General features: G+C 36.6%; 1 protein-coding gene and 1 pseudogene across 1 annotated transcript; one reads left to right on the top strand and one right to left on the bottom strand.

Moving 5' to 3' along the window:
* Nucleotides 1-3,345: 3,345 nt before the first annotated feature.
* Nucleotides 3,346-8,306, bottom strand: LOC111909523 (uncharacterized; annotated as a pseudogene).
* A 14,125-nt stretch (nt 8,307-22,431) lies between these two features.
* On the top strand, nt 22,432-24,666 carry LOC111909518 (protein SRG1). Its single transcript, XM_023905330.3, has 4 exons — nt 22,432-22,726; nt 22,942-23,189; nt 23,868-24,192; nt 24,319-24,666. Exons 1-4 carry the CDS (start codon nt 22,475-22,477, stop codon nt 24,559-24,561), a joined length of 1,068 nt encoding a protein of 355 aa, XP_023761098.1. The 5' UTR covers nt 22,432-22,474; the 3' UTR covers nt 24,562-24,666.
* The last annotated feature ends 455 nt before the right edge of the window (nt 24,667-25,121 follow it).

Genomic DNA, 25,121 nt, shown 5'->3' with positions numbered 1-25,121 from the left:
GAAAACCGGCTTGATCAAACTGGAAAAACTGGTGGTTTTTAATAAAACAAAATAAATAAAATTGTACTAAAGAAAAATCCAAAAGGACCCACGATTTTATACTAAAGTGCATGCTTGGCTTTTTTTCAATTCCTTAGTAACCCACTCCTTTTATAGAACTCCTAATCCCTCTTACTTTTGTGTTTTGGCCGATGTGGGATATGTGAGATGGTTGTCTTCAACATAAAACAATCACTAACTTGATGGGAATCATGCACGCCATTGGCGTTGGGTTACTGTATTTTTTCTTCTTTCAGGTTGTATGATGTACTACAACATAATATTATATTGATAAAGACATATTTAACATACAATGGGTCTTTGGATAGGGCTTACATAGAAATTTAGGAAAGAATGTATTTTAACGCAGCAACATATTATTTAGAGTAAAAGATTATAAACAAACAAACAAAAGTAATACTTTCTTTTTTTCAATCAAACAAGAAAATTTTCATATATTTTTCCAAAATAACCGGTTTGACTTGTTATATCATCTTTTAAAGTATAGTAAGGGTACTTTGGTCTTTCAATGAAAAGATAGGATGGAATTGAATTCTTTCTATCCTCCCATGGAAATAATGAATTCCATCAAACAAAAAAACTGAATTATTTTATATCTGTTATTAGGTCTGAATATATGGGCTTATTAAGAGAAAAAGCAGTTGTTATCACATCTGACAAGTTTTTGAATTGTAGTTCAGGAGCCTCGAACACTATTGACTGCTGAGTCACACCCATTTCTTATATGTATTTCATCAGATAATCTAATTCAACGATTTTGAATCATTGTTGTTCTTACATGAAACCTACACAACTTCTTTACCAGTAAAAGTTACCTCACAACTTTACACTTTTCTTTAAATGTATATTTATATAAAGAAAAAAGAAAAAGAAAAAAAAAACCTAATCAGCTTTGAAGAGACATTCAAATTGATTCTGTGTGCACCAGTGTTCTTTAATGACATCCTTAAAATTCTCTTGTGCTACCGTAAAACAATTATCGAGCAGAGGAAATCTAACCTGAAATCCAATAATACAAAATATCATTATTCAATAATCGTTAATGATTAGTTTAAATCAAATAAGCATAAACATGAAAAATGAAAAATTAATGAATAGTTGAATAGTAACGAATGTTGTCTACCAACTTTGAAGATTCCATACGTCAATCTGTGTTATGAATCATACTTGATAGGTCTTTAAGTTAATAGATAATAAGTATTTTATATTCTAGGAAGTTATCTTGTTTCCGTTTTTAATTTTGGCAATTGGAATATTTTATTATTCGAGTCAATTTTAGAGTCTTTGTTTCCTGATTTTGGTCTTTTGTTTATCCCTATTTAAAGGGTAGTCATTCATGAAATAAGATATGCTGGAATTTGAAAACAATCAATAGAGTAATATTAGGTTAATAGCTTAGTTTAGTCTCCTGCAAACAGGAGGCTAGGTTACAGGGGAGTTCATGGCTTTTTCAGGCACTAGCATTGGTCATGTCACGAGGTCTAGATCTCGAGTCATAACAAATTTGGTATCAGAGCCGCTCGTGATGTCGACACAACATGAAGAGCTGATGAAGAAATTGGAAGCATTCATGATCCAACAAACACAAAGCAACAATGATTTAAAGACACGAACCAATGATTTAAAGGCGGCTATGACAGCCTTGCAGACCAAGCAAGCAGCGATGTAAGAGAGATTGCAAACCCTAACCCAAAACAAATCCAACAGACAAGAAGATGATGATGAAAGTGTGGACAACATGTTCGAGTCTGATAGATTTGATGACCCATCGGAACAGGTACGTGGAAGAGGACGTGGCGCCACCTTTGATGCCAATCCAAATAGTATGTTTTTGTACCAAGGAGGCTTTACTAGAAAAGGTAAGGGTGTCATCCGGGAAGGAGCGGAAAGAGGATTAAGCAAGGCTTTTGAATCATGGCGGACAGGTGAACACCAACCTTTCAAACACCATTTGAATTCCCTCAAACCAGAAGGGTCAAACATAATGGATCAGGGGGCACCAAAAAACTGGGAAGAGACGGAAGATATGGGATACCGTGGGGGAAGAGTACTGAGATTCGCCAAGATGGAGTTTCCCACCTATGATGGGAAGGGTAATCCAGTCGAATGGCTTCAAAGATGTGAAGACTTCTTTGAAGAACAACAGACCCCTACTGAAGCTTGGGTTAGGCAGGCCACCTTTTCACTACAAGGTCAGGCTAGTGGGTGGTACCATAACCTGCAAAGAATGAAGACCCGCTTGAATTGGTTTGAGTTCTCAGAAGAGTGCGAAATCAGATTTAGACCCCCGATGAGCATGAACCCGTTAGGCGAGTTAACTCGATTAAGGCAAACAGGTACAGTAGAGGACTATTTTGAGTTGTTGCTAGGGCGAACAACAAGTGTGACTCCGGAGCAAAGCATTTGGCATTTTTGTGCAGGTTTGACTAATGTTATCCGTTATGAAGTAGAGTTTGCTAGACCCATCACACTATATTATGCTATGAACCTAGCCAGACAGATTGAGTTCAAACTTGCGGAGGAGGGACGACTAAGGAGTTTTGGAGCACCTCTATTAACTGGGAATCAACCCTCGGCAGGAAGCAAAAACCAAGAAGAAGCAGGTGGTGGAGCCGAAACAGTGAAATCTGAAGTGCAGAACCCGACTTTGAAACGGCTTACGGCTACAGAGATGGCAGAAAGGCGAGCAAAAGGATTATGCTTTAACTGTGATGAGATGTTCTCGATTGGCCATAAGTGTGCGAAACTGTTTGGTTTCATGTTGGAGGATGAAGAAGATATTACTTGGGATGATCGTGCTGTTTTTACCAACACGTACCCAGGTTTTGAGCTTGCGGACAAGCTCAATGCAAAGGAAGGGAGTAATGTTATGAATCATACTTGATAGGTCTTTAAGTTAATAGATGATAACTATTTATATTATAGGAAGTTATCTTGTTTCCGTTTTTAATTTTGGCAATTAGGATCTTTTATTATTTGAGTCGATTTTAGAGTCTTTGTTTCCTGATTTGGGTCTTTTGTTTATCCCTATTTAAAGGGTAGTCATTCATGAAATAAGATATGCTGGAATTTGAAAACAATCAATAGAGTAATATTAGGTTAATAACTTAGTTTAGTCTCCTACAAACAGGAGGCTAGGTTACAGGGGAGTTCACAGCTTTTTCAAGCACTAAAACTGGCCCTGTCACGAGGTCTAGATCCCAGGTCATAACAATCTGAGATTAACACCAAACAGAAACAATATCATTCCTTTATAAATATTTGGAATAATCTCTAAATCTTCTATTAGGCGGGACCGGTTTTGTAATTTTTTGCTGTTAGAAGTAAGATTTGCCCCTGAACATTGAAGAGGCCTCTCCTGTCGAAGCTCCTAATAACCACAATGACAAAGTTATGAGATTCATCACATAATTGATTTTTTGTGTATTAGGGGTGCGTAATAACATACCTCATCTTTTTCCTCTGTGGTTCAGCATCGAACATATAACTGAGTTGAAGATTGACATCCAAATCAACCCGAAACAGAAAAGTAATCAAACAATATATCCAAAGATATTTGATGACCAAACTCACCTTACCTGCACTAAGATTAAAAATATGTTACAATTTATAGCAATTGACTAAATAAAGGGTAAATGAAAGAAATAACAGTGTATGTTTATAGATTTTTTTCTTATAAAATCTTACTTTCAGGTCTTCCTATTACAACATTGTACTTTGGAAAAAAAATACAATGTTATAAATTGGATATATTTTTCAAAGTACCTGTCTTGATAAGAAAAGAATATGAAAGTACAACGTTGTAATAGAAAGAAATAAAGATTGGATACTATAAATATAATACATAAAACAAAAAAGTGGAAGTACAATAATATAAATGTTTCTTACCTCTCAACCAATTGCAAAATAAGGTCTCTGGATTGAGGATTACCACCTAATTTACTGCTGACTATTGGCAAGAGCAAATGCACCCACATGAAAAGCCCCACAACCAGGTCCCCTTGACAGGACCATAGTTACCCGAAACGCGGTACGGTACGGGGAACGAGGTACGGTACGGGGTTCGTGGCATTTACTGTATCGGGTACCGGGGGAGGCTCATTTCGGTACGAACCGGTACAATGTAATGTATATTCCGGTACAGTGTGCATAGTTCTAAGACATTTCATAAAATATATGTAATTATGTATTCTATTACTTAGCAATTTAATACTTCAAAGTTATAACATGAAATACTTCATAACAAAACTACCAATTATCAAAACAGAAACAAAAGAAATACCACAATTACTTCATCATAATACTTAATAACAAAAATATTAAAATACCATAAAGGCATAAACTAGTTTATCCACTTTCTTTTTCCTCTTTCATTCTCCACACCTTCATCATCAAGGTTCTCCCACACCATTTCTTCTAGACGAGCACTTGAACATTCAATGTGATCAATTTCCGGATTGATGTCCCATTTTTTGTTGGGTCTGACTTTGTAAGATTCTAAAAACCGAGACAAAAGTCTAATATTAGAGTGAATATACAAAAGTCTAATATTGATGCTATGTATATAAGAGTATGTACTCCAATTCCTCTCAGCTAAAAAGCTACTAATCGGCTGCAAGAGGATTCGTTTTTCCACGTCCGCCAAATCCGGAGTCTCCGCTCCATATGTTTCCCACCAATCAATCGCATCCATAGTCACCGCATCAGCTTGTGTCCCGGCCAATGAATAAATTCATTTCTTCATGTGAAAGGTTGCAAATTGCTCTCTCAATTGTTTCTCTTCTTCTTCACTCTCCGATATTTTTTCAAATGCTTTCAAAACACCAACAATTACTTCTCTGTCTTTGTTGGGAGGATTTCTTTTCATGCCTCCTGGTGTCAACTTTGCAAGATAATGCTTGTCATAATATTTAGGATTTAAAGCAAATCCTAAACAATGAAGGGGGATAGTCATCTTGTCCCACCTTTCGAGCACAATTTCTTCAACTTTATTGTAATACATTGAGAATTTATTGTCCCTCATAGACATAGCCTCTTTGATTTCACCCATCATATTATCCATTCGTTCATATATTTCTGCCATTTTCGGACCTTCACCATCATAAAACTTTACCATGTAAAAGATAGGTTTTGTGACAGCTAAAATGTGAAAAATATCATCCCAAAAATGTTCATCTTTAATTGTATCTGCCACTTTATTAGCAAGTCCATGAGTGTGCTCATCCACCTTGTTGACCCATTCCCGCCACGAGTTGACAACAATAGTAGTAGCAGGTGCTTCCCTACACTCGGTTAGTCTTTTCAACAACATGTAATGCGATGCAGATCGTGTTTGTGCAACCTTCAACAATTGCAATTTCGAGTTGTCTCTAAAGAAAGCTAAGGCATGTGTGTGGTTTAAAAAAAACGTGACAATACCCTTCCGTATGTTATATGTATCGGTCAGCCAGTCAAATTGCTTCGCCATGTCTTTAAAAATCAAATTTAAAGAATGTACACAACAAGGGGACCAGGAAATATGTTTATATACCTTCTGTATTTCCCGTCCATCCGCCTTGCAATTCGCCGCGTTATCGGTTACAATTTGAATAACACTACTTGGACCAATCTCCTCAATAGCTTGTCGAAGAAACTTAGCAATCTCCACCCCCGTCTTCTCAATTCCCGAAAAGGCCTCCGTGTGCATAAAAGTTGCACCACATGAATTTTGTGCAATAACATTTATAAGCGGTTCATTTTTTACATTAGACCAACCATCCGAGATAACAAATACTCCTTGCATTCACCACGTGTCTTTGATCAGATCAAGTTCTTTGCCCACATCTCTCACACATTGATCAAGCAACGAAGTTCTAGCTTTTTCATATGAAGGTGGCTTGTAACCTTCCGGTGCTTTCTTAATAGCTTGAATCATTTCAATGAATTGTGGGTTTCGTAACACATTAAAGGGAATTCCATTAGCACACAAGCCTCGAAGTATCTTCATGTCAACCTCCTCTCTCTCGAGCATCTTAAATGCATCTTCAATCCTTCTTTTTGGCGCTGAGTTTTTTGAGAGCAACGAATTCTTCAATGATTTGGCAACAACACCATTCTTTTCCGCTTCTTTCACCCTATTATATAGAATGTCATAATACGGGTTACTTTTAACAAGAACCGGACACCTTTTGATCTTAGTCGTTTTCCCTGCAGGAGGTCCAAAAAAATGAACATGGATTCTAGTATAAGAGTTGGTATATTTGCCTTTACAGTGGTTACAGGTCCAACGTTTAGAACCTCCACTATTCTTGTTGTTTCCAGGAACTTCTTCATATGTAACTTCTTCATGGAGAGGTTTTCTTCGATCTTTCTCAACATTGTTTTTTGGGGCTGTTTGTTGAACCTCATCATCAACATGGATTGTTGTTTGATCTTGGGTCTCACTAATGTGAGTGCCTTCTGTTTCACTGTCAGAATGAGTTGGCTGAGACTCTGAATTTTTTTTCTTCCAAATGCCATTCTTCACAATGGGATGTACAATTTATAGTGGAAAGTGGAAACTAGAAAATTAGATATAACTAAAATCGAAATTGAAGGCAAGAAGCTGAAATGGAAATTGAGTTTGAATGTCCAATGCAAGAATACAAGGTCTATATATACTAATCTCAAAGATTTGCAATTTACACTTTTATAGTGTGAAATTAAAATTGAGAAGTCTAGGAATCGATGATCGATCCATCATATCTAGCTTAGTCAACGATTGGAGAAATCGAACCGCCTCTATGAAACGCGGCTTATCTCCCGCCCAAATTGACATTCAGTCGATGCATAAAACCCGATCGGAAGCAAGAAATCGACTTTACGTGTGCTCTATTTTGACTTCAGGGATGCTCGATTTTGACTCCGGATACGATCGATTTAGACTCCAAGAACGTTAATTGGTTCGATTGGGATCGCTATTAGGTTTGATTTCGATCGCGATTGGGGTCGTCTGTATAAATTTTGAGGTACGTTCATATATCACGTACCGGAGCGATTTCTAATCGATTGGATACAGGGCGTTTCGGTATGTGGTACACCACTACTTCGACGTTTCTGGTAACTATGGACAGGACTATACAAAATCAAATCTTATTGAACTTGATTGTTATCCTCCAGAAGATATTAAATGAATTAATAAGTTACCTGTGTGATAGTCTATAATAGAACTGGAAGCTTATCTTGACCTTGATATTTAGAACCCTCTTTTATTATTGGAAGAAGGCCGATTAAAACATCAGGCTTACGCCTTAGTACCATTGCTCGAACCACAAATATGGCAAACTATCATGATAATTGCATGATGCTTGATCAATATTGAACATCAGTCATGTTTCAAGGAAAAGCTCGTTTTTGAATAAAAAAAATTCTAGTTGGAGAAGATCTATACATCATCATTGTTAAACATATCATAGTTTATACCATTGTTCATAAACCATTTACCTGAGATTTTGAAGGTGCTTGGTGAACCACCTTCTTTGAACCCTTGATACCCCCTTGATGGAGAGCCACGTCTGAAAGTATGTTATCTAAGGACCACACAACAAAGGACCCAAGAGCATCTACTAGTTGGTGGTTAAGCCAGTCTGCTGATGTCCTATAAACATCTTTAGAAAGATGTGAAAAAGGGATTTGCATAAAGTCAACTAAATCAGTCTAAAAAGGAGTTTCCTACTCATCAGTAGCATATTCCTCTAGAAAGTAAAGCTTAGAATATAGAGAAACAAAAATCCAAATGTACGATGATGAATCTTTGGAAAATCTTCTAGATCATTAAAAGCAGGTAGGTTCTCATAAGCTTAAAAAGTGAAATTTAAAAGTAATAAAAAGGAAGAGGATGCTCTTACATCAATCATCTTCTCGACGGAAGCCTCCTTGAGAGTTTTCATCCATGGGAACTGAGACGCGTTTAAGGAAGCAAATGCTCGACCAAAATACTCGGCGAACCTCATTAGTCGTATGTCTGGTTGTGATTCATACGATTCCTATGTACCCCTTCAGATTGAAATTTGATTGATGAACCCTAGATAAAAAGACGTGGGCGGTAGTGACTGGTCCGACGATGAGTGCATCTGAAACATTTATCAATGATTTTTGACTGCACGGAAGAAGAAGAAGAACAATTAATATGAATAGTAAGAACATATTTAAAGAAAATCATCCTAAATTGTTTGGATTTCATTTAATACCTGCCACTTCTTGGGTTGTAGTATGCCTTCGATCTTCATAGCGGTGAAGCAAGGTGATGGTGGCGGCTGTAAACATCAAGCGTGATATGTAAGCAGCAGTTAATAAGCAAAAGGAGAGGGCAAAAGGCAAAATTAAAAAAATAGGATTCAAACCTTTTACACATCAATGAAACCCTAGACAAACACCTAAACCCTTAATCTCAATTTCAGAGTCGAAATTCTGCTCCCTTAGTACCGATGCTCCTCACCACCGCACCCTCTTAACGCCGATTTCAGGTGTGTACTTCGATTTCATAAACCCAGAAACCACTACAACATATCCACCTTCTTCATCTGAACGGAAGAAGAAGCTGATTGAATAACAATAACGGTGGTTGCGGTGGAATATGATGGAGGAATTTGAGACCTACGTGAATAAGAACGCAACAGCGGATAAGGGTTTCTTGCATTGGTGAGGGAAGGCGGTGGTAAAAAAAATGTTTGATAAGAAGTATGAGAAAAACTAAGATAACGATGGAAAAATGTATGGCGGTTTGTGTATGGGGGGTTTGTGCGAGAGAAAAAGGAGAAATAGAAGTTTAGTGGCAAAATAAGGAAGTCAAAAAAGTTGTGTGTGATAATAACAAAGCAAAAAAGAATCAGAACGTCTGTGGCCAAAGTAGTAAATGAAGGAAAAAAAAAGTGGCAGAAATGAGAATTGACGAAGTTTCTAGTTCCTCAAGATTTTAACAATTAATAGTATATATAATACTCCATGAATATTCCTCTTCCACATTAACATATAACTTATTATTTTATTTTATTTTTTTTAGAAGGATGTATAAACTTATTAGAACATAAATCGTGATGTTTTATTAGTTAATATATTAGAAAATATATTAAAACTTAAATGTGTTGTTTTATTTTAAATCGTGTGTGTGTGTGTCTATATATATATATATATATATATATATATATATATATATATATATATATATATATATATATATATATATATGACGTTATCTGGTTCATCTGGTTTTTGGAACCAGTTCGACCAGTCGAACCAATTGAACCATCGAACCGGTAAGACGGCCGGTTCGATGTCCGGTCCGGTTTTCAAAACATTGGCTGGTACAAAGCTTCTAATGGCTTTGGTTCTGTTACCAAATATGTGGACCAAGAGAAGCCAACTTTTTTTTAAATAGCCTAATTAACTTTAAATAGTAAATCATTTTACTCTTTCACCCCATTTATTATTCTTTCAAAATGATGTTACTTTTCAATTGGGAATTTAAAAAAGTTAACACTTTTAGTGTTACTTTAGTGTTCTGTTTTTTATAGTTCATTCACATGAAGTAGATAATGACAAATGTGAAGTTGGAAGTTAGATTACAAGAAATAACAACTTACTTGCTTTGATGACGGGTAAGATGACGAATGGGTTATAGATTAAGGCCTAAAGGGGTTGTCTAATGTCAAGTTTATGCCCATAAATGTTATCAGTTTAGGTCCATTAGAAGAAACAACCATGTAATCTGAAGAACAATGCTATAACAGGAAAAGTATGAAAGTAGGGTGGTATTTCTTGCATTTACCCCTTAAAGCTTTAAATGTAAGAAAAGGAAACATATTTTCATGGTTTGTTTATTATTGCATCCTACTTGCATTATTTGACATTCTAGATACACATGCATCCTACGGTACCTACATATTTCATTTTTATCTAACATCCATGCAAAAATTCTTAAGGAATAAAACTTGGCAGGATTAGGTCACTGTGATGGAATGGATGCAGATCAAGTGGAAAAAAGAGGAGATGGAGCTACTTAAGGTAAAATGTTAGTTGATGTTGAAGGGCAAAGAGTCACAGGAGTTGGTGTTGATGTAAAACAGTGATGATAATGTTAGGTTGTGGTGGAGGAGGTAAAGACGGCGAACACAAGCAATAAAAACTTGTGTTGTGGACTTTTATGCACAAGTTGATCGTCTAAAAGAAGCTGAGAAATTTGTTAAGGGATGCAACTTAAACCAGATGTATGTGTTTAGGGTGCCTTGGTTATTTATTTTAGATTTTATAATGATTCTTACTGCTATAGTTTTGTTTATTTGTTTATTTGTTTATAATAACACTAGGTTATAATCCGTGTGATAAAGGGTTGGACAATTTGTCATTGTTACAATTTTTTTTTCTTATTCTTAATTTAGACCACTTAAATTACATATGTTGAACAAATAGCAACGTGCTTTATTGAATGAATTATAACAGAAATGGTCCATGGTTAAGTAATTATACAATAAATTACCATTTATACTTTTTGATCAATTTAGTATATTTGACAATTTTTGTTCTTTGTTATCATTTAGATGAGTAAAAATAGAACAAAAGAGAAGTTTATAATAACATTACAGTCTTAAAAATTGATGTATAATTATTTTTGTAAAAATGACAATTGTGGCCAAAATGGTCAATTTGACCATTTTGACAAAAAAAAAGTTATTTTTGTTTAAATGGACGTGTTAAAAAGGAAGGGAAAAGAACTAATAATAATATGAAAAAGTAAAAGACAAAAAATTGGAGGTTTTTTTGTGGTTCTCATTTTGACTGTTTTGGATAATTTTGTCATTGTTACTATTTATTCTTTTTTATTCTTAATTTGTACCACTCAAGCCTTCACATATGTTGAATCAATAACAATGTATTTTTATCGAATAAATCATGTTTTTCATTTTTTTCATTTGGATGAGTGAAAATGAACAAAATTTGAAATTTATAATGATATGAAAGTCTTATAACATGACGTATAATTGTTTTGTAGAAGAATGACAATTCAAATACCGCCTCCATTAAGACATTAAGTTCCTCCGTTGCAAGTATAAATAGAAATGGAGACAAGGGATCTTATTGTCTCGCACCTCCTTAATTTCAAATTCCTTGGTTGCAGATCTATTCACCAAGATAGAAGCACAACTCGATTTTAAACACATATTTATCAATTATCTCCATCTGACACATACTTGGTGTGATGGGTCCATATGTTTATGTAGTAGAGTGCCAAAACATGTTTTGCCACATGAACGACTAAGGAGGTGATATGATGTCATTAATTAGTTAAAATGTAGTAAACTCTTTGTGCAAGAGAACTAATTGCTTCTCGAAACTAAACTCTAAAAAAACTATTCGCACCCGTCGCTTAGCACGGGTAAACGGCTAGTGTGTGTGTGTGTGTGTGTATATATATATATATATATATATATATATATATATATATATATATATATATATATATATATATATATGTTATGAAAATTTAGTAATTTTAAGAGGTACATGACTAAATGCAATTTGTATAATGAATTTATGCACTTGAAAACTAAAAATCTGATTTGCTCTTAAGGTGGTATAGTTACATTCTCCTTATCTAATTTGTTACCACCATCATCCCACATTTAATTCAAAATTTTAATTGATTATCTTCAAGAATTACTTTAAAAACCCTAACACCCGCACTCAAGATCGATTGTTTTTCCGGTAAGTATCAACTCTAGGTTGTAGGCGATTTGATTTTTTGCCTTTTCATGTCCCAGGTTAAATTTTATCTTTTTTATTCTCTATCTAATTTCGATTTTCCATGGACGCAGAATTCTAGGAAAATCTGATAAATATCACTACCACCAACATGACCAAAATATGAAAGAGTTTTAACCCTAAATCGGCATCCCCAACTACCTTTCGAACAATAGGTTTTGGATCCCCAAAACACATTTGTTTTTCTACCTTTTAATATCGATTATTTTTCTGGTAAATATCAACATCTGTAGTGAAATTGAGCAGAGCATACATTTAAGCTCAACAAAATGCTGGAATGCAGAGCCATTATCCCAATTATTATGGGAAGTACATTTATAGGTATATAAAATGTTGCTAAATCTGACTCGTAAACATCTTTATTTAGCGCCCTTTTCGTCTTTTTTTCATTTGTTTCTTCTTTAAATCTAGTTTCCCTATTGTTTCTTTTTTAACTAAATTATTTTGCGTTTACATCTACTAGGTTTTTTGTAACATCCCAAAATTCAATGCCAAAAATTTCATTTTTAATTAAGTTATTACATAAAACCAAAGTGTGAATAATCAAAATATAATATTATGAAACCATATCAGAGAATAATCCCAAGGATCTCGTGTGCGGAAAACATAGTGTGATGTGCTGCGACCAAGTCGACTCCTTTCCTTTGGAACAAAGTACCTGAAACCAAAACTGTAAACCGTAAGCACGAAGCTTAGTGAGTTCCCCCATCATACCACATACCACATAACATCATCGGTATCTCTCAACCGGTAACTGCCATCGGTATCTTTCACCCGGTAACCGGGGCCTATTTTACCCCTACCACTATCACATAATAATATGTCATAAACATATTGATCACATACTAACATCATAAACATGTTGATCACATACTGACATATCATAAACATGCTGATCACATACTAACATATCATAAACATACTAATCACATACTAATATACTGATCACATACTAACATATCATAAACATACAGATAAGCGTTGCATGGGTTCTGTATACCCCTTCGGTATCTTTCAACCGGTAACTGCCATCGGTATCTTTCAACCGGTATTTGTCATCGGTATCTTTCAACCGGTATCCGCCATCGGTATCCTTCAACGGGTAACCAGGGATTATTTCACCCCTACCACTATAATATAATATCATAATATAATCATACAGTCAGGCATTTCTGGGGTACTGACCTACTATTTGATCCTAACGACCGAGTTAGGGAAAAACTATTCCCTGCTACTACCACTAACACACATAGCATATCATATGAGCATATCACATAAACATACCAAGATAATTATCACAAAGACAATTATCTACCAACTACCCCTGTTGGTGGGCCGACATTGTGGCCTTAGACCCACACCTACTGGAAGGTAACTCACCTCATACTGCTGAAATCCCGAAGACTCAACCCCACATTGTTGAAGTCCCGCAGACTAAACCCCAGTTGTTGGATGACATATTCCCGATCTGTCAATATCAAAACATCACCCAATTAGCGATTGGGTTCCACTACATAACCAAATACATACTTTGGGTAATTACTATATTACCCCCGGCTTCGCTTATTCAAGCCCAAGGCCCAATTCATACGCCCAAAGTCGAATAGGACTCAAAGTCCATCATATGGCCCAACTTTCCAAATTGGGCCCAAACCCCTTATGTGACTTTATTCTAAGGCCCAACATCACATATAATCATTAAGGCCCAAACTATGGCCCATCTATGGCCCAATTTTCCAAATTGGGCCTAACTCCTCAAAGCCCATTAATTACTCTAGTCTACTTGCTTGACTTTGGATGGTACAATAATCCAATCATCAAGGCCCAATAGAAAGGCCCAACAATAAACCCAAGTGAAATTAGGGTTTCACGTAAAATGATGATTAGGGTTAAGTGTTTCTCACTTAACCCATTAGGGACTTAATCCACTAAGGACTTAATCCATTAAGTCCGATATTGCTTATATTAATTTTTGCCAATGATTATAATATAATATTCCAAATTATTAAAAAATTCCCGAATGTTCCAATTAGTTCCCCCAAATTAGGGTTTCATTGCATTAGGGTTTTCTAAACCCTAATTAGGGTTTCCAACCCAAAGACTAGCCCATTTATTAACTTGTTGGGCTTCTAGGCCATTTAGGGCTTTATTGGGCCTATCAAGCCCACTAGAATGTCATCAAGCCTATTAGGGTTTTATTGGGTCCAATAGAGTCCATAAAGCTTCATTGGGCCCATATGAGCTTCTTTGGGCCCATTAGGGTTTCAAGCACCCTAAACGAATCAACTCAACAAGACAAGCACACCGCCACCCGACCTGGCGGCCGGTGGCGGAAGGAGGCGGCAGCCACCACCTCACGGTGGTGTTTTGATTTTTCCTTTCATTATTCCAATTGTAAATTACACATCACAATGACAATACTCAAAATAAACACACACACATACTAAACAAATATCACACACCACCACCTTATGGTAGCCGGCGGTGGTAGATGTTGGTAGCCACCATGGCTGGAGAGTAACCAGAGCGCCGAATCGCTTGGAGCTACAGCGACAGAAGAAGGAGGCGTCGTACGAGCCCCCGACGGCGTCGGAGACGAAGAACGAGGATGGTGGTGTTTGGAGAACTCCAGCGATGGCGGCTGTCTTCAACTTTTAGGTTTAGGGTTTGAAACGGGAGTTTATGATGTATATATACTCGGCTTAAACAAGGGTGACGGGAGTTGTCTCGTGCTCATATTTAACTTTGCCTTTTAAACCATTCTAGTCCCTCCCCATAAGATCTTATCAAATGTAATCCCAATTTTACCCTTTCTACCCTGACTTTGGAAATCTTCTTCAAATTAAATCTGATAATTACCATTTAAACCTTCCGCTTTAAATCCTTTACATCTTAGGTACAAAATTTACCAAACAGCACCCAATATCTTATTTATGAGATATTCAGCCCTTCCACATCATTTCGTTTAAAATTAATTCCAAATAATTACCACGGAGTCCCTGCCTTCATAAATATTTATAAACGGGGTCCAGAGCTTACACTTTTAACCCTCAACTTCCAAATTATGACAAATAGCTCCCTGTAACCAACACCCTGCTACAAAATTATTGATTTTAGGGCTACTATATCTTCATAAATTTATTTATTTATTTTATAAATAAACAGGGTGTTACAAGTCTCCCCCACTTAAATTAGATTTCGTCCTCGAAATCACTCCTTACCATTCCTTACACACCCAACCACTCCAGTGACATCGTCACCATCCTAGTCACACCCTAGCCTTCCCGGGGTAGTTGTGACCATTCTTCACAAAACCCTAAAATCCGAAAAGGAAAGAATTCCTTGCAACAAGATCACCCCTAATCCGTCTGTAATCTGCTGTCTCGAGATGGTCTCGAATCCTCGTCAGACTACTCATACTGAATTATCATCGTCCAGTCCTGCCTGTTTGTCCCTTAACAGGCTACTCAGCTCCTGATAGTTCGAGGTTCCCACTATCAACAAGGTCACAGACCTAATTATCTATGCCGATCACTCGTACTTGACTAAGGTTCAGATACTCCTGTTGTGAGTGAATTTTCACTCCTCCAATCATCTAGCTATCCCATCCGTACTCGCAACGTCAAGCACGAATGCTAACACTGCCCAAACGTTGAAACTGCTCGAACACTGATCCGCTTGAAGCAGTATGTTGTCACATGCCTGCTTCCCAAAATCTACCGAGACCTTCCTGGTCTCAATTCATCCATTAATCCTTTGAAACATCAGGTTCCAGCCCGGCTGCAGAGTCAATAGGAATCCCACCTAGTCATCTTACACAACTTCTGAACGAAATCCTTATCTGGAACTAGTTGCCACTAGTTGTCATACCATTGCGACTCCAACAGTCTCCTGATCCAACCGGTCGGGTCCATATGTCAAACCCTAACGTCACCAAATACAGGCTAAAAGTGATTGCTACCTAACAGATGGTAGCCTTATATCACAAGCAATCTTATACAGTCCATTGCTTCCCTGATCCAACAACTGTAGTGGCACTCCTACAGTGGTATCACTGACTCAACCAGATCTAATCCGTTTAGGAAATTCTGAATTCCAATCTGTGGATTTCCATCTCCTTACTGCTACACCCAAACTAGTGGGTACCACCGTTCCTTTCCGCGTTCCAACAACACGCTCATGCCACCTACCAGATCGCTAGTAAATGTTACGGCTACCCCCATAGTCTTACAACACTTCCCACACTACCTGATTGCTAGTGAATGATACGGCTACCCCCGTAGTCTTACAACACTTTCCATGCTATCTGACCACTAGTGAATGCTACGGCTACCCCCATAGTCTTACAACACTTTCCAAACCAGGTCGAACACACACCCGACCTAACACTCAACTGAACTTGAGACCAACCGGACCTCTAACCTGGTTCCCAAAACCTGCTCTCTTTTGTCAAGACAAGCGTGAATCAAATGTTGGAACGTTTTCTGAACTCCCAATTCACCCAATCCTCGACCAAGATGGCCACTTGTCCGCCTCTTCCCCGACGGGGATGCAAAACTCATCCTAGTTTTACACCTTTTTCTGCCACAGATACCTGATCGATTCTCCCCCACTTAGCTTCGGCTAAGTCTTCACAGCACGTGAGAGTTGAAGGGTTCCCAGTCCTTCTTACTTTTTAATAGTCCACTGCCAACAATCTGAGCATACTAATGCTACAATCAATTACCAACCAAACCTCAAGGTTGCCCACCCTCGGATATCCGGAAGAGTACACCAGAATTCTGGTCCATTCTCACCTCAATCCACTTCTCATGCTGACCAGTGGAGGCCTTAACTTCCACCCTGGCTGACAAATTCTCATCCCCACTTAAAATCTTGAAACACCATTGAACCCTAAATAAGGACACCCATGCGAAGGTGCATTTCTCTTGAGCCTCCAAGGTTCATCCATAGACGATTGTCAATCATACCTGAACCATGAAAGAACTACTGAACTCCAACTTCCTGGAGAATTATCGCTTTAACTATGACTTGATATCCTCTGAACACTACTCCTGCACAGATCTCGAAAAAGATCCAGAAAGATAACGGTACATGCGGGACCCACTCCGCAAGGTACATTCCTCCGTGGGTTCATCAAGGACTCTTCGGCATGCAGGATGGCATATATGATCCTTGATAACCCAAACACTAGTAGAAAACTGATCCGATATCTGACTTATCCACACTCACCCATAATGCTGAGGCGATACAGATTCCTAATATCCGCTCAGAAGTAGCAAAAAGATGACATACCCGCCAACATCTGCCAAAATCATGATCCTGATAACAGGAACTAACTACATGAGCTTTCTTCCTGAAGGATCCTAAGAATCCACAGACCTTGAGTTCCAAATGAACCCCTAACTTCCTCACGACAAATCCGGCCCAAAGGCCCGATACGAATACCAAGAGCTCCCAAATTCCTCCCTTGGACGAACGGAATATCATCATGGTCCATCCCCGTAACTCTACAAGTAATCTCCGATGAGATGAGCTCTTACGATTGCGTACTAACTGGCCCAGGCTTTACTCCCGAGCCTGTACCAGAATCTGAATCTTACTCTTGGGTGCTTAACAACATACTAAACTGACATTCCAAGGATTCGATTATACACAAGAATTCTTACCACGTTTTGCTAACATGACCAACCCTGCCACACCTGTAGCAGCCTAAACCCTTGGAGCGACAAACTCCCTCGTGCACTCTCCCGAACGTGCTGTAATGACTACGGCCCTGCTGGCCTTTCACCTGATGGTCAAATCATGGGTCTCTTCCCGGGACCCTTCACTATACGCACTGGGTACGACCCTCTCTTCCCAGGGTGCTCCACACCAATGTCGCATATACAAACTCTTGGAAATCATATCCTTCAGGGTCTGACACCCTGCCACGCTCACTAGCTCACTTGCCAATGGCTAAGCGGCAACAACTGGAACATCCTCTGTTCCCAACCGGGTCACAAACTCTTCCCCGAAGCTTCTCAAATTCTCCAAGACTCTCACCGATTTGAGTATGGATCCTGTGCTTTCAGTAGTACGGGCCCAATACTACCTTCCACAACTATCCATACTTTCCTCAGCAATCCTCCCGGATCCTCCAAGTTACTCCCTTAACTGGTACACCCAAGTCTTACTGAGCCTCGCTACTAACCCACTGAATCATATCCTAGGCTTCCCTAGGTTCTCGATCTCGCACTACCATCAGCTGCTGAAGAACTCCCCATGATGCCAGTCATCTACCTCCTAGATGTCGTCACATCTACTAAGTAGCTGACTCCCATCACTTAAGAGTTCCATAAAGCACAAAGCAAGCAGCATTCGGACAATGGAGAAATCTAACCAACATAATCCAATCAGATCAATCTATCCTCTTGTCAGGGATCTATACTAGCATGCAATTCTAAGGCTCATTCAATCGGGCATAACCTAAACAGGCTATCCTATCACTGACTGATCAATACTATCATGTAATTCAGTAAGCACATACAACAGGCACATAAGGCATCTTCCTAGATCCTTAGCCCTACTCTAGCATGCAGTTCTCATAATCATATCATATCGTAACATATCATAACATGTATAGGTATCATGGGGAAAAACTTACTCGAGCTTGGTTGATTGCACACATCACACACTTGTTCTTTTTGAAGTTCTGTTCTCTTTTCAAATTCTTTTCAGACTTCTTTTATAAAATAATCTTACTTTTGAAAATTTTCATACCAAGTCCTTAGTTTGAGTTCAGACACACCCAAGTGTGTGACAGAATCCCTCAAACCAAGGCTCTGATACCAACTTGTAACATCCCAAAATTCAAGGCCAAAAATTTCATTTTTAATTAAGTTATTACATAAAACCAAAGTGTGAATAATCAAAATATAATATTATGAAACCATATCAGAGAATAATCCCAAGGATCTCGTGTGCGGAAAACATAGTGTGATGCGCTGCGACCAAGCCGACTCTTTTCCTTTGAAACAAAGTACCTGAAACCAAAACTATAAACCGTAAGCACGAAGCTTAGTGAGTTCCCCCATCATACCACATATCACAAAACATCATCGGTATCTCTCAACCAGTAACTGCCATCGGTATCTTTCAACCGGTAACCGGGGCCTATTTCACCCCTACCACTATCACATAATAATATGTCATAAACATACTAATCACATACTAACATCATAAACATGCTGATCACATACTAACATATCATAAACATGTTGATCACATACTAACATATCATAAACATACTGATCACAAACTAATATACTAATCACATACTAACATATCATAAACATACAGATAAGCATTGCATGGGTTTTGTATACCCCTTCGGTATCTTTCAACCGGTAACTGCCATCGGTATCTTTCAATCGGTATCTGCCATCGGTATCTTTCAACCGGTATCCGCCATCAGTATCTTTCAGCTGGTAACCGGGGACTATTTCACCCCCTACCACTATCATATAATATCATGATATAATCATACAGTCAGGCATTTCTGGGGTACTGACTTAACCTTTGATCCTAACGACCGAGTCAGGGAAAAACTATTCCCTGCTACTACCACTAACACACATAGCATATCACATGAGCATATCACATAAACATACCAAGATAATTATTACAAAGACAATTATCTACCAACTACCCCCTGTTGGTGGGCCGGCATTGTGGCCTTAGACCCACCCCTACTGGAAGGTAACTCACCTCATACTACTGAAGTCCCGAAGACTCAACCCCACATTGCCAAAGTCCCGCAGACTAAACCCCAACTGCTAGATGACAGATTCCCGATCTGTCAATATTAAAACATCACCCAATTAGCGATTGGGTTCCACTACATAACCAAATACATACTTTGGGTAATTACTATATTACCCCCCAGCTTCGCTTATTCAAGCCCAAGGCCCAATTCATAGGCCCAAAGTCGAATAGGACTCAAAGTCCATCATATGGCCCAATTTTCCAAATTGGGCCCAAACCCCTTACGTGACTTTATTCTAAGGCCCAACATCACATATGATCATTAAGGCCCAAACTATGGCCCTTCTATGGCTCAATTTTCCAAATTGGGCCTAACTCATCAAAGCCCATTAATTATTTTAGTCCAATTGCTTGACTTTAGATGGTACAATAATCCAATCATCAAGGCCCAACAATAAACCCAAGTGAAATTAGGGTTTCACGTAAAATGATTATTAGGGTTAAGTGTTTCTCACTTAACCGATTAGGGACTTAATCCACTAAGGACTTAATCCATTAAGTCCGATATTGCTTATATTAATTTTTGCCAATGATTATTATATAATATTCCAAATTATTAAAAAATTCCCGAATGTTCCGATTAGTTCCCCCAAATTAGGGTTTCATTGCATTAGGATTTTCCAAACCCTAATTAGAGTTTCCAACCCAAAGACTAGCCTATTTATTAACTTGTTGGGCTTCTAGCCCATTTAGGGCTTTATTGGGCCTATCAAGCCTACTAGAATGTCATCAAGCCCATTAGGGTTTTATTGGGTCCAATAGAGTCCATTAAGCTTCATTGGGCCCATATGAACTTCTTTGGGGGATTGTAGTTACCGTCTAAACATAAACTATTTTCTTTAGTGGTGCACCAAATACACAATTATAATGTGTGAGCTTGGTGTGCGTGTGTTTGTGTATCTTTGTCCCAAGGGTAGAATCATTTAGGTTGTTTAGTACTTGTGTGTATGCCGACAATTTCTTCCTCCGAGCTTTTACTTGCGGTATGATATATGGGTAGGTTGCTTTTATTATGTGTTCTTTTTCTTGGCCTGTGTTTCATTTGATTTTACATTCAATTTATCATGTTTTTTTATCACATTTTCTAGAGTTCAAGATGATGTTGGTGTTGTAACTGAATTCATGTTATGGATGAATATCATATGCTCAAGGATATTTTCTCAGGTGAAGAAGGTGAAGAATGGACAATTATGCCTTTGTGCTTAAAGTTAGTTGTTGATCCAAGCCTCTTTATCAGTTTTTCTTGGTACGTAGGTGGTACTCCTTCAAGTCTGTTGTTGCCTAAGTAGTTATCTCGGTTGAAATTTCAATAGCGGTCAAATGCCGCTGTTTGAAATCGCGGTTATCACGGTAACATAGCGATGATATAGCGGTTTTTAATATTATGTATAATTTGTATTATATACTTATATAAAAATTATATATTAGATTATTAATACTATATGGAATTAATATCATAAAAGAAGGGTGGCAAATTGGGCCATTGTGTTGTGTTTTTGTCTGACACGACACGACACGACAATGTTTTATTTAACAGGAACATGACACCACATGATGTCGTGTTTTTTTAAACTAACAGGAAAGCGAACCAATTAAAAAACGACAAAGACAAAGATAACATAATATAACAATTAGTTCATTTAATTAATATTTAAGTTTACATAACACGATAAAAACAAATGTTGAATCGTGTCAATTTCATGTTGAATTTTGAACATGAACACGATACGATACGCCATCGTGTTTTTTACACTTGACACGAACACGACACAAACACAAATTCGAATTTCAATTTTGTCCCAATTTCGTTTCATTTCGAGTATTTTTACTTTGTCATGTCAACAATTGTCACCCGTAATAAAAAGTCATGTAAAAACATAACATAAACCATATATATAATATTCTAATATAATAATATGGAAACTAAAAAGTATCAAAATGTCATCACAACTCAAGTTGTTCGTCGTTTCTAAGTACTGAAACAGACGAGAACGAGAAATTTTCATTCGTTGCTTTGTAATTTGTAATTAATTAGATTTATTATTTGGACTTATTAAAACAAAAAGTGTAGTGGATTAATTAAAAATTTAAAGATTTAATATTGAAATAGCCCACAATCGGTTTTTTCTTTATCAAAGTAACCCAATTTGTACGAAATTGTAAAAACGGATGTAACGTCGCTATAGTGCTAATGGAGTTCGTAAATAGCGGTTAATAGCACCGATAATATCGTCACCGCTATTCGTAAACGTTATTTTAAAATAGCGGTTCCGAGCGGACGTAGGAATACACAGTAGGTGTTGCCGAGATTGAAATAGGTGTTGCTGATGTAGAAAAATAAAGTAAAAAAATCGAAAAATCAAAAATTTTTCCACTACGGACAAAAAAAGTAGGTGTTGCCGGTGCCACACCGAGACACCTACTAGGTCCGCTCCTGGCGGTTCGGTACCACCGCAAAACGCTATAGCACAGCTATAACGTGATATTGATAGTATAGGTTGTTGCACACAACCATTGTTCTTTACTACAATTGTTGGTGTTGCGTTTACAATGAAGTTTTGTTGATTGTTACAAGTTCCCACTTCTTGTCTTCTAATTTCCTTTACATCCAGTAGCTTCAAATGAAGGCATTGTATTTTTATATTAAAGAAAAAACTAGTCATTTGTCTTTATATGTCTAACAAAAATTATTTATATATATATATATATATATATATATATATATATATATATATATATATATATATATATATATATATATATATATATATAACCAAGGACACATTAGAAGATCTCTAAGATATCTACATAAGAACACATACTGAGGAATACCATGGAACCAAAAGGAGTTGGTTTGGGGGCTTCTTTATTGGTGCCGAGTGTACAAGAACTAGCTAAGGAACCAGTTACTAAGGTTCCAGCTCGATATGTTCGCCCTGATCAAGACCCCCCGGTCGTATCATCGTTGTTGTCTTCACTGCCTAAAGTGCCAATCATTGATATGGAGAAGTTATCATGTGAGGATTCAGCTGATGATGAATTAGAAAAACTACATCTTGCTTGTAAGGAGTGGGGCTTCTTTCAGGTACATGCTAAATCTAGTTTATTATAATAGCTAAATCTTTTGTAAGATTATATGTCATACATGATAAACTCTATTTTTTTGGAGTTTTCCTCATCTGTTCATTAACCCAAAAATTATAAACTTTAATTTATAAATATACAAATAAGATTAACTTCCTCTCACATGCCTATATAGGCTCGTGTTTTAGAAATTTGATTTTGATATGAATATTATAGATCATAAATCATGGGGTGAGTTTACCATTAGTGGAGAGAATGAAGAAAGAGACACAAGAATTCTTTAAGTTGTCAATGGATGAAAAGAAGAAGTTTTGGCAAACTAGTGAAGACCTTGAGGGATTTGGACAAGCTTTTGTTGTGTCCAACGAGCAAAAGCTAGATTGGGCCGATATATTTTACCTGGTTACTCTTCCTGAAAATATTAGGAAGCCTCATTTGTTTCCTAACCTACCTCTTCCTTTCAGGTCAGTCATCCCTCTCCTTATTTGTGTTGGGATTTATGCTTTCAAACAAGTTGTTTATAAAAGTCAACTATGAATAGTTTTAATAAAGTCAACATAGGAACTGATCATGATATGAATGATTAATCATGTTACTATCACCTTTTGTAGAGGTAATAATACATTTGACATAACTACTGATCAATGATATATATATATATATATATATATATATATATATATATATATATATATATATATATATATATATATATATATATATATATATATATATATATATATATATATATATATATATATATAAAGTTCAATAGAGAACCATAATTATTGGTTCTTCAAAAAACCAAATCTTTTTGTCAATTTCTAGAGCTTATTCTTTATCGAAAAAAAAATCTAAAAATATCTAAGTTTATCTATTATCATTGTGAATGTGAAAAATATTTTTCGGATTCATCGTGTGAATCCGGATTCACATTGTGAATTTTCAAAAATTCACATTGTAAATTTGACGTAATTTTTTTTTGGTATTTTTAGTAATATATGTGTGAAGTCAAGCATTGAAACGTTTTTGAAGTAAAGTATAGTTTTATTTATGTAGTTTTATATGTAATTTTTTGGATGTGTGTTATAATGATTTATATATTAATTTAATGGCTATTTTTATTTTTTGAAAAATAACAGAGATACCCTACATGCATACTCAAAAGAGCTTAAGAATGTTGCCTTAAAAACTCTATGCTTCATCGCTAACGCTTTGAAAATGGAAAGTACCGATATGATAACTCTGTTCAAGGAAGGAATGCAAGCAATGAGGATGAACTACTACCCACCATGTCCACAACCCGAACAAGTCATAGGTCTCACCCCTCACTCAGATGCTGTTGGAATCACAATTCTTCTCCAACTCAATGAAGTAGAAGGCCTTCAAATTAAAAAAGATGGCATTTGGATCCCAATCAAACCACTCCCTAACGCTTTCATTGTTAATATTGGAGATATCCTAGAGGTCATTTCTTTATCCATGATCACTTATATTTAACATCTCCATTTGTCTTATACGATTTTGATTGAAAATAACGAAAGATAAATTTCGTATTTATTGTCCTATTTATACGGGTTTGTTTATTTTCAGATAGTGACAAATGGACAATATAAAAGCATTGAACATAGAGCAATTGTGAACTCGGAGAAAGAGAGGTTATCGATTGCTACATTTTTAAACCCGAATTTGGATGGGGATTTAGGACCAGCACCAAGTCTAATTACTCCAGACACACCTCCAAAATTTAAAAGGGTATCTGTCGTGGATTTCTTCAAGGACTTATTTTCTAAGGAACTCAATAGAAAAACTTTCATTGAACGCTACTATATATAATGTCTTATGGATGTACCTAGCTAGCAAGAACGTTGCCAATTATACTCTACTTTAGCCATTTGTATCTTATGAATTGCAGTGTATATTGTAAGTTACTATCATCTCTTAATACGTATAATTAATTACATATAGATATTTAAAATAAAGTCATAATAAAAACCATTTACATGAAGGTTTCTTAGTCGTTACAGTTAGTTCTTTCTATATGAGATTTTCTTCATCGTCATTCATGAATGGACAAGTTAATTAAACAAGAAACACACACCATATTTTTGTAGGATAAAGTTGAAGGTTTCCATGAGTCACATATGGTATTAAACGGTTGTATATGGGTCTATTACATTTACATTGAAACATCAAATTCTTTTAATGGATAAGAGGCAATTTGTGAATCATTTTTATGTGTTTCTACCCAAATTGTATTATAATTTACATCGAAGTTACATGAAAAATACCAATAAAATAAATTCATTATGTAAATGTGACAAACTTTTTAGACTCGGATAAATAGCACAAAAGAGTGAAAGACACTAAGTTTACACCAAAATTCTAATATGACA

Source organism: Lactuca sativa, chromosome 3 (assembly GCF_002870075.4).
Source record: "Lactuca sativa cultivar Salinas chromosome 3, Lsat_Salinas_v11, whole genome shotgun sequence".
In the NCBI taxonomy this organism is placed as follows: domain Eukaryota; kingdom Viridiplantae; phylum Streptophyta; class Magnoliopsida; order Asterales; family Asteraceae; genus Lactuca; species Lactuca sativa.
The sequence above is the reverse complement of the archived record's forward strand: the minus strand, read 5'-3'. Positions and strand labels throughout refer to the sequence as shown.

Excerpts from the sequence above, each read along its gene's own strand:
- LOC111909518 (XM_023905330.3), top strand. The coding sequence starts at position 22,475 with ATGGAACCAAAAGGAGTTGGTTTGGGGGCTTCTTTATTGGTGCCGAGT. Across the intron at positions 23,190-23,867 it reads AACCTACCTCTTCCTTTCAG|AGATACCCTACATGCATACT; the intron begins GTCAGTCATCCC and ends GAAAAATAACAG. Across the intron at positions 24,193-24,318 it reads ATATTGGAGATATCCTAGAG|ATAGTGACAAATGGACAATA; the intron begins GTCATTTCTTTA and ends GTTTATTTTCAG.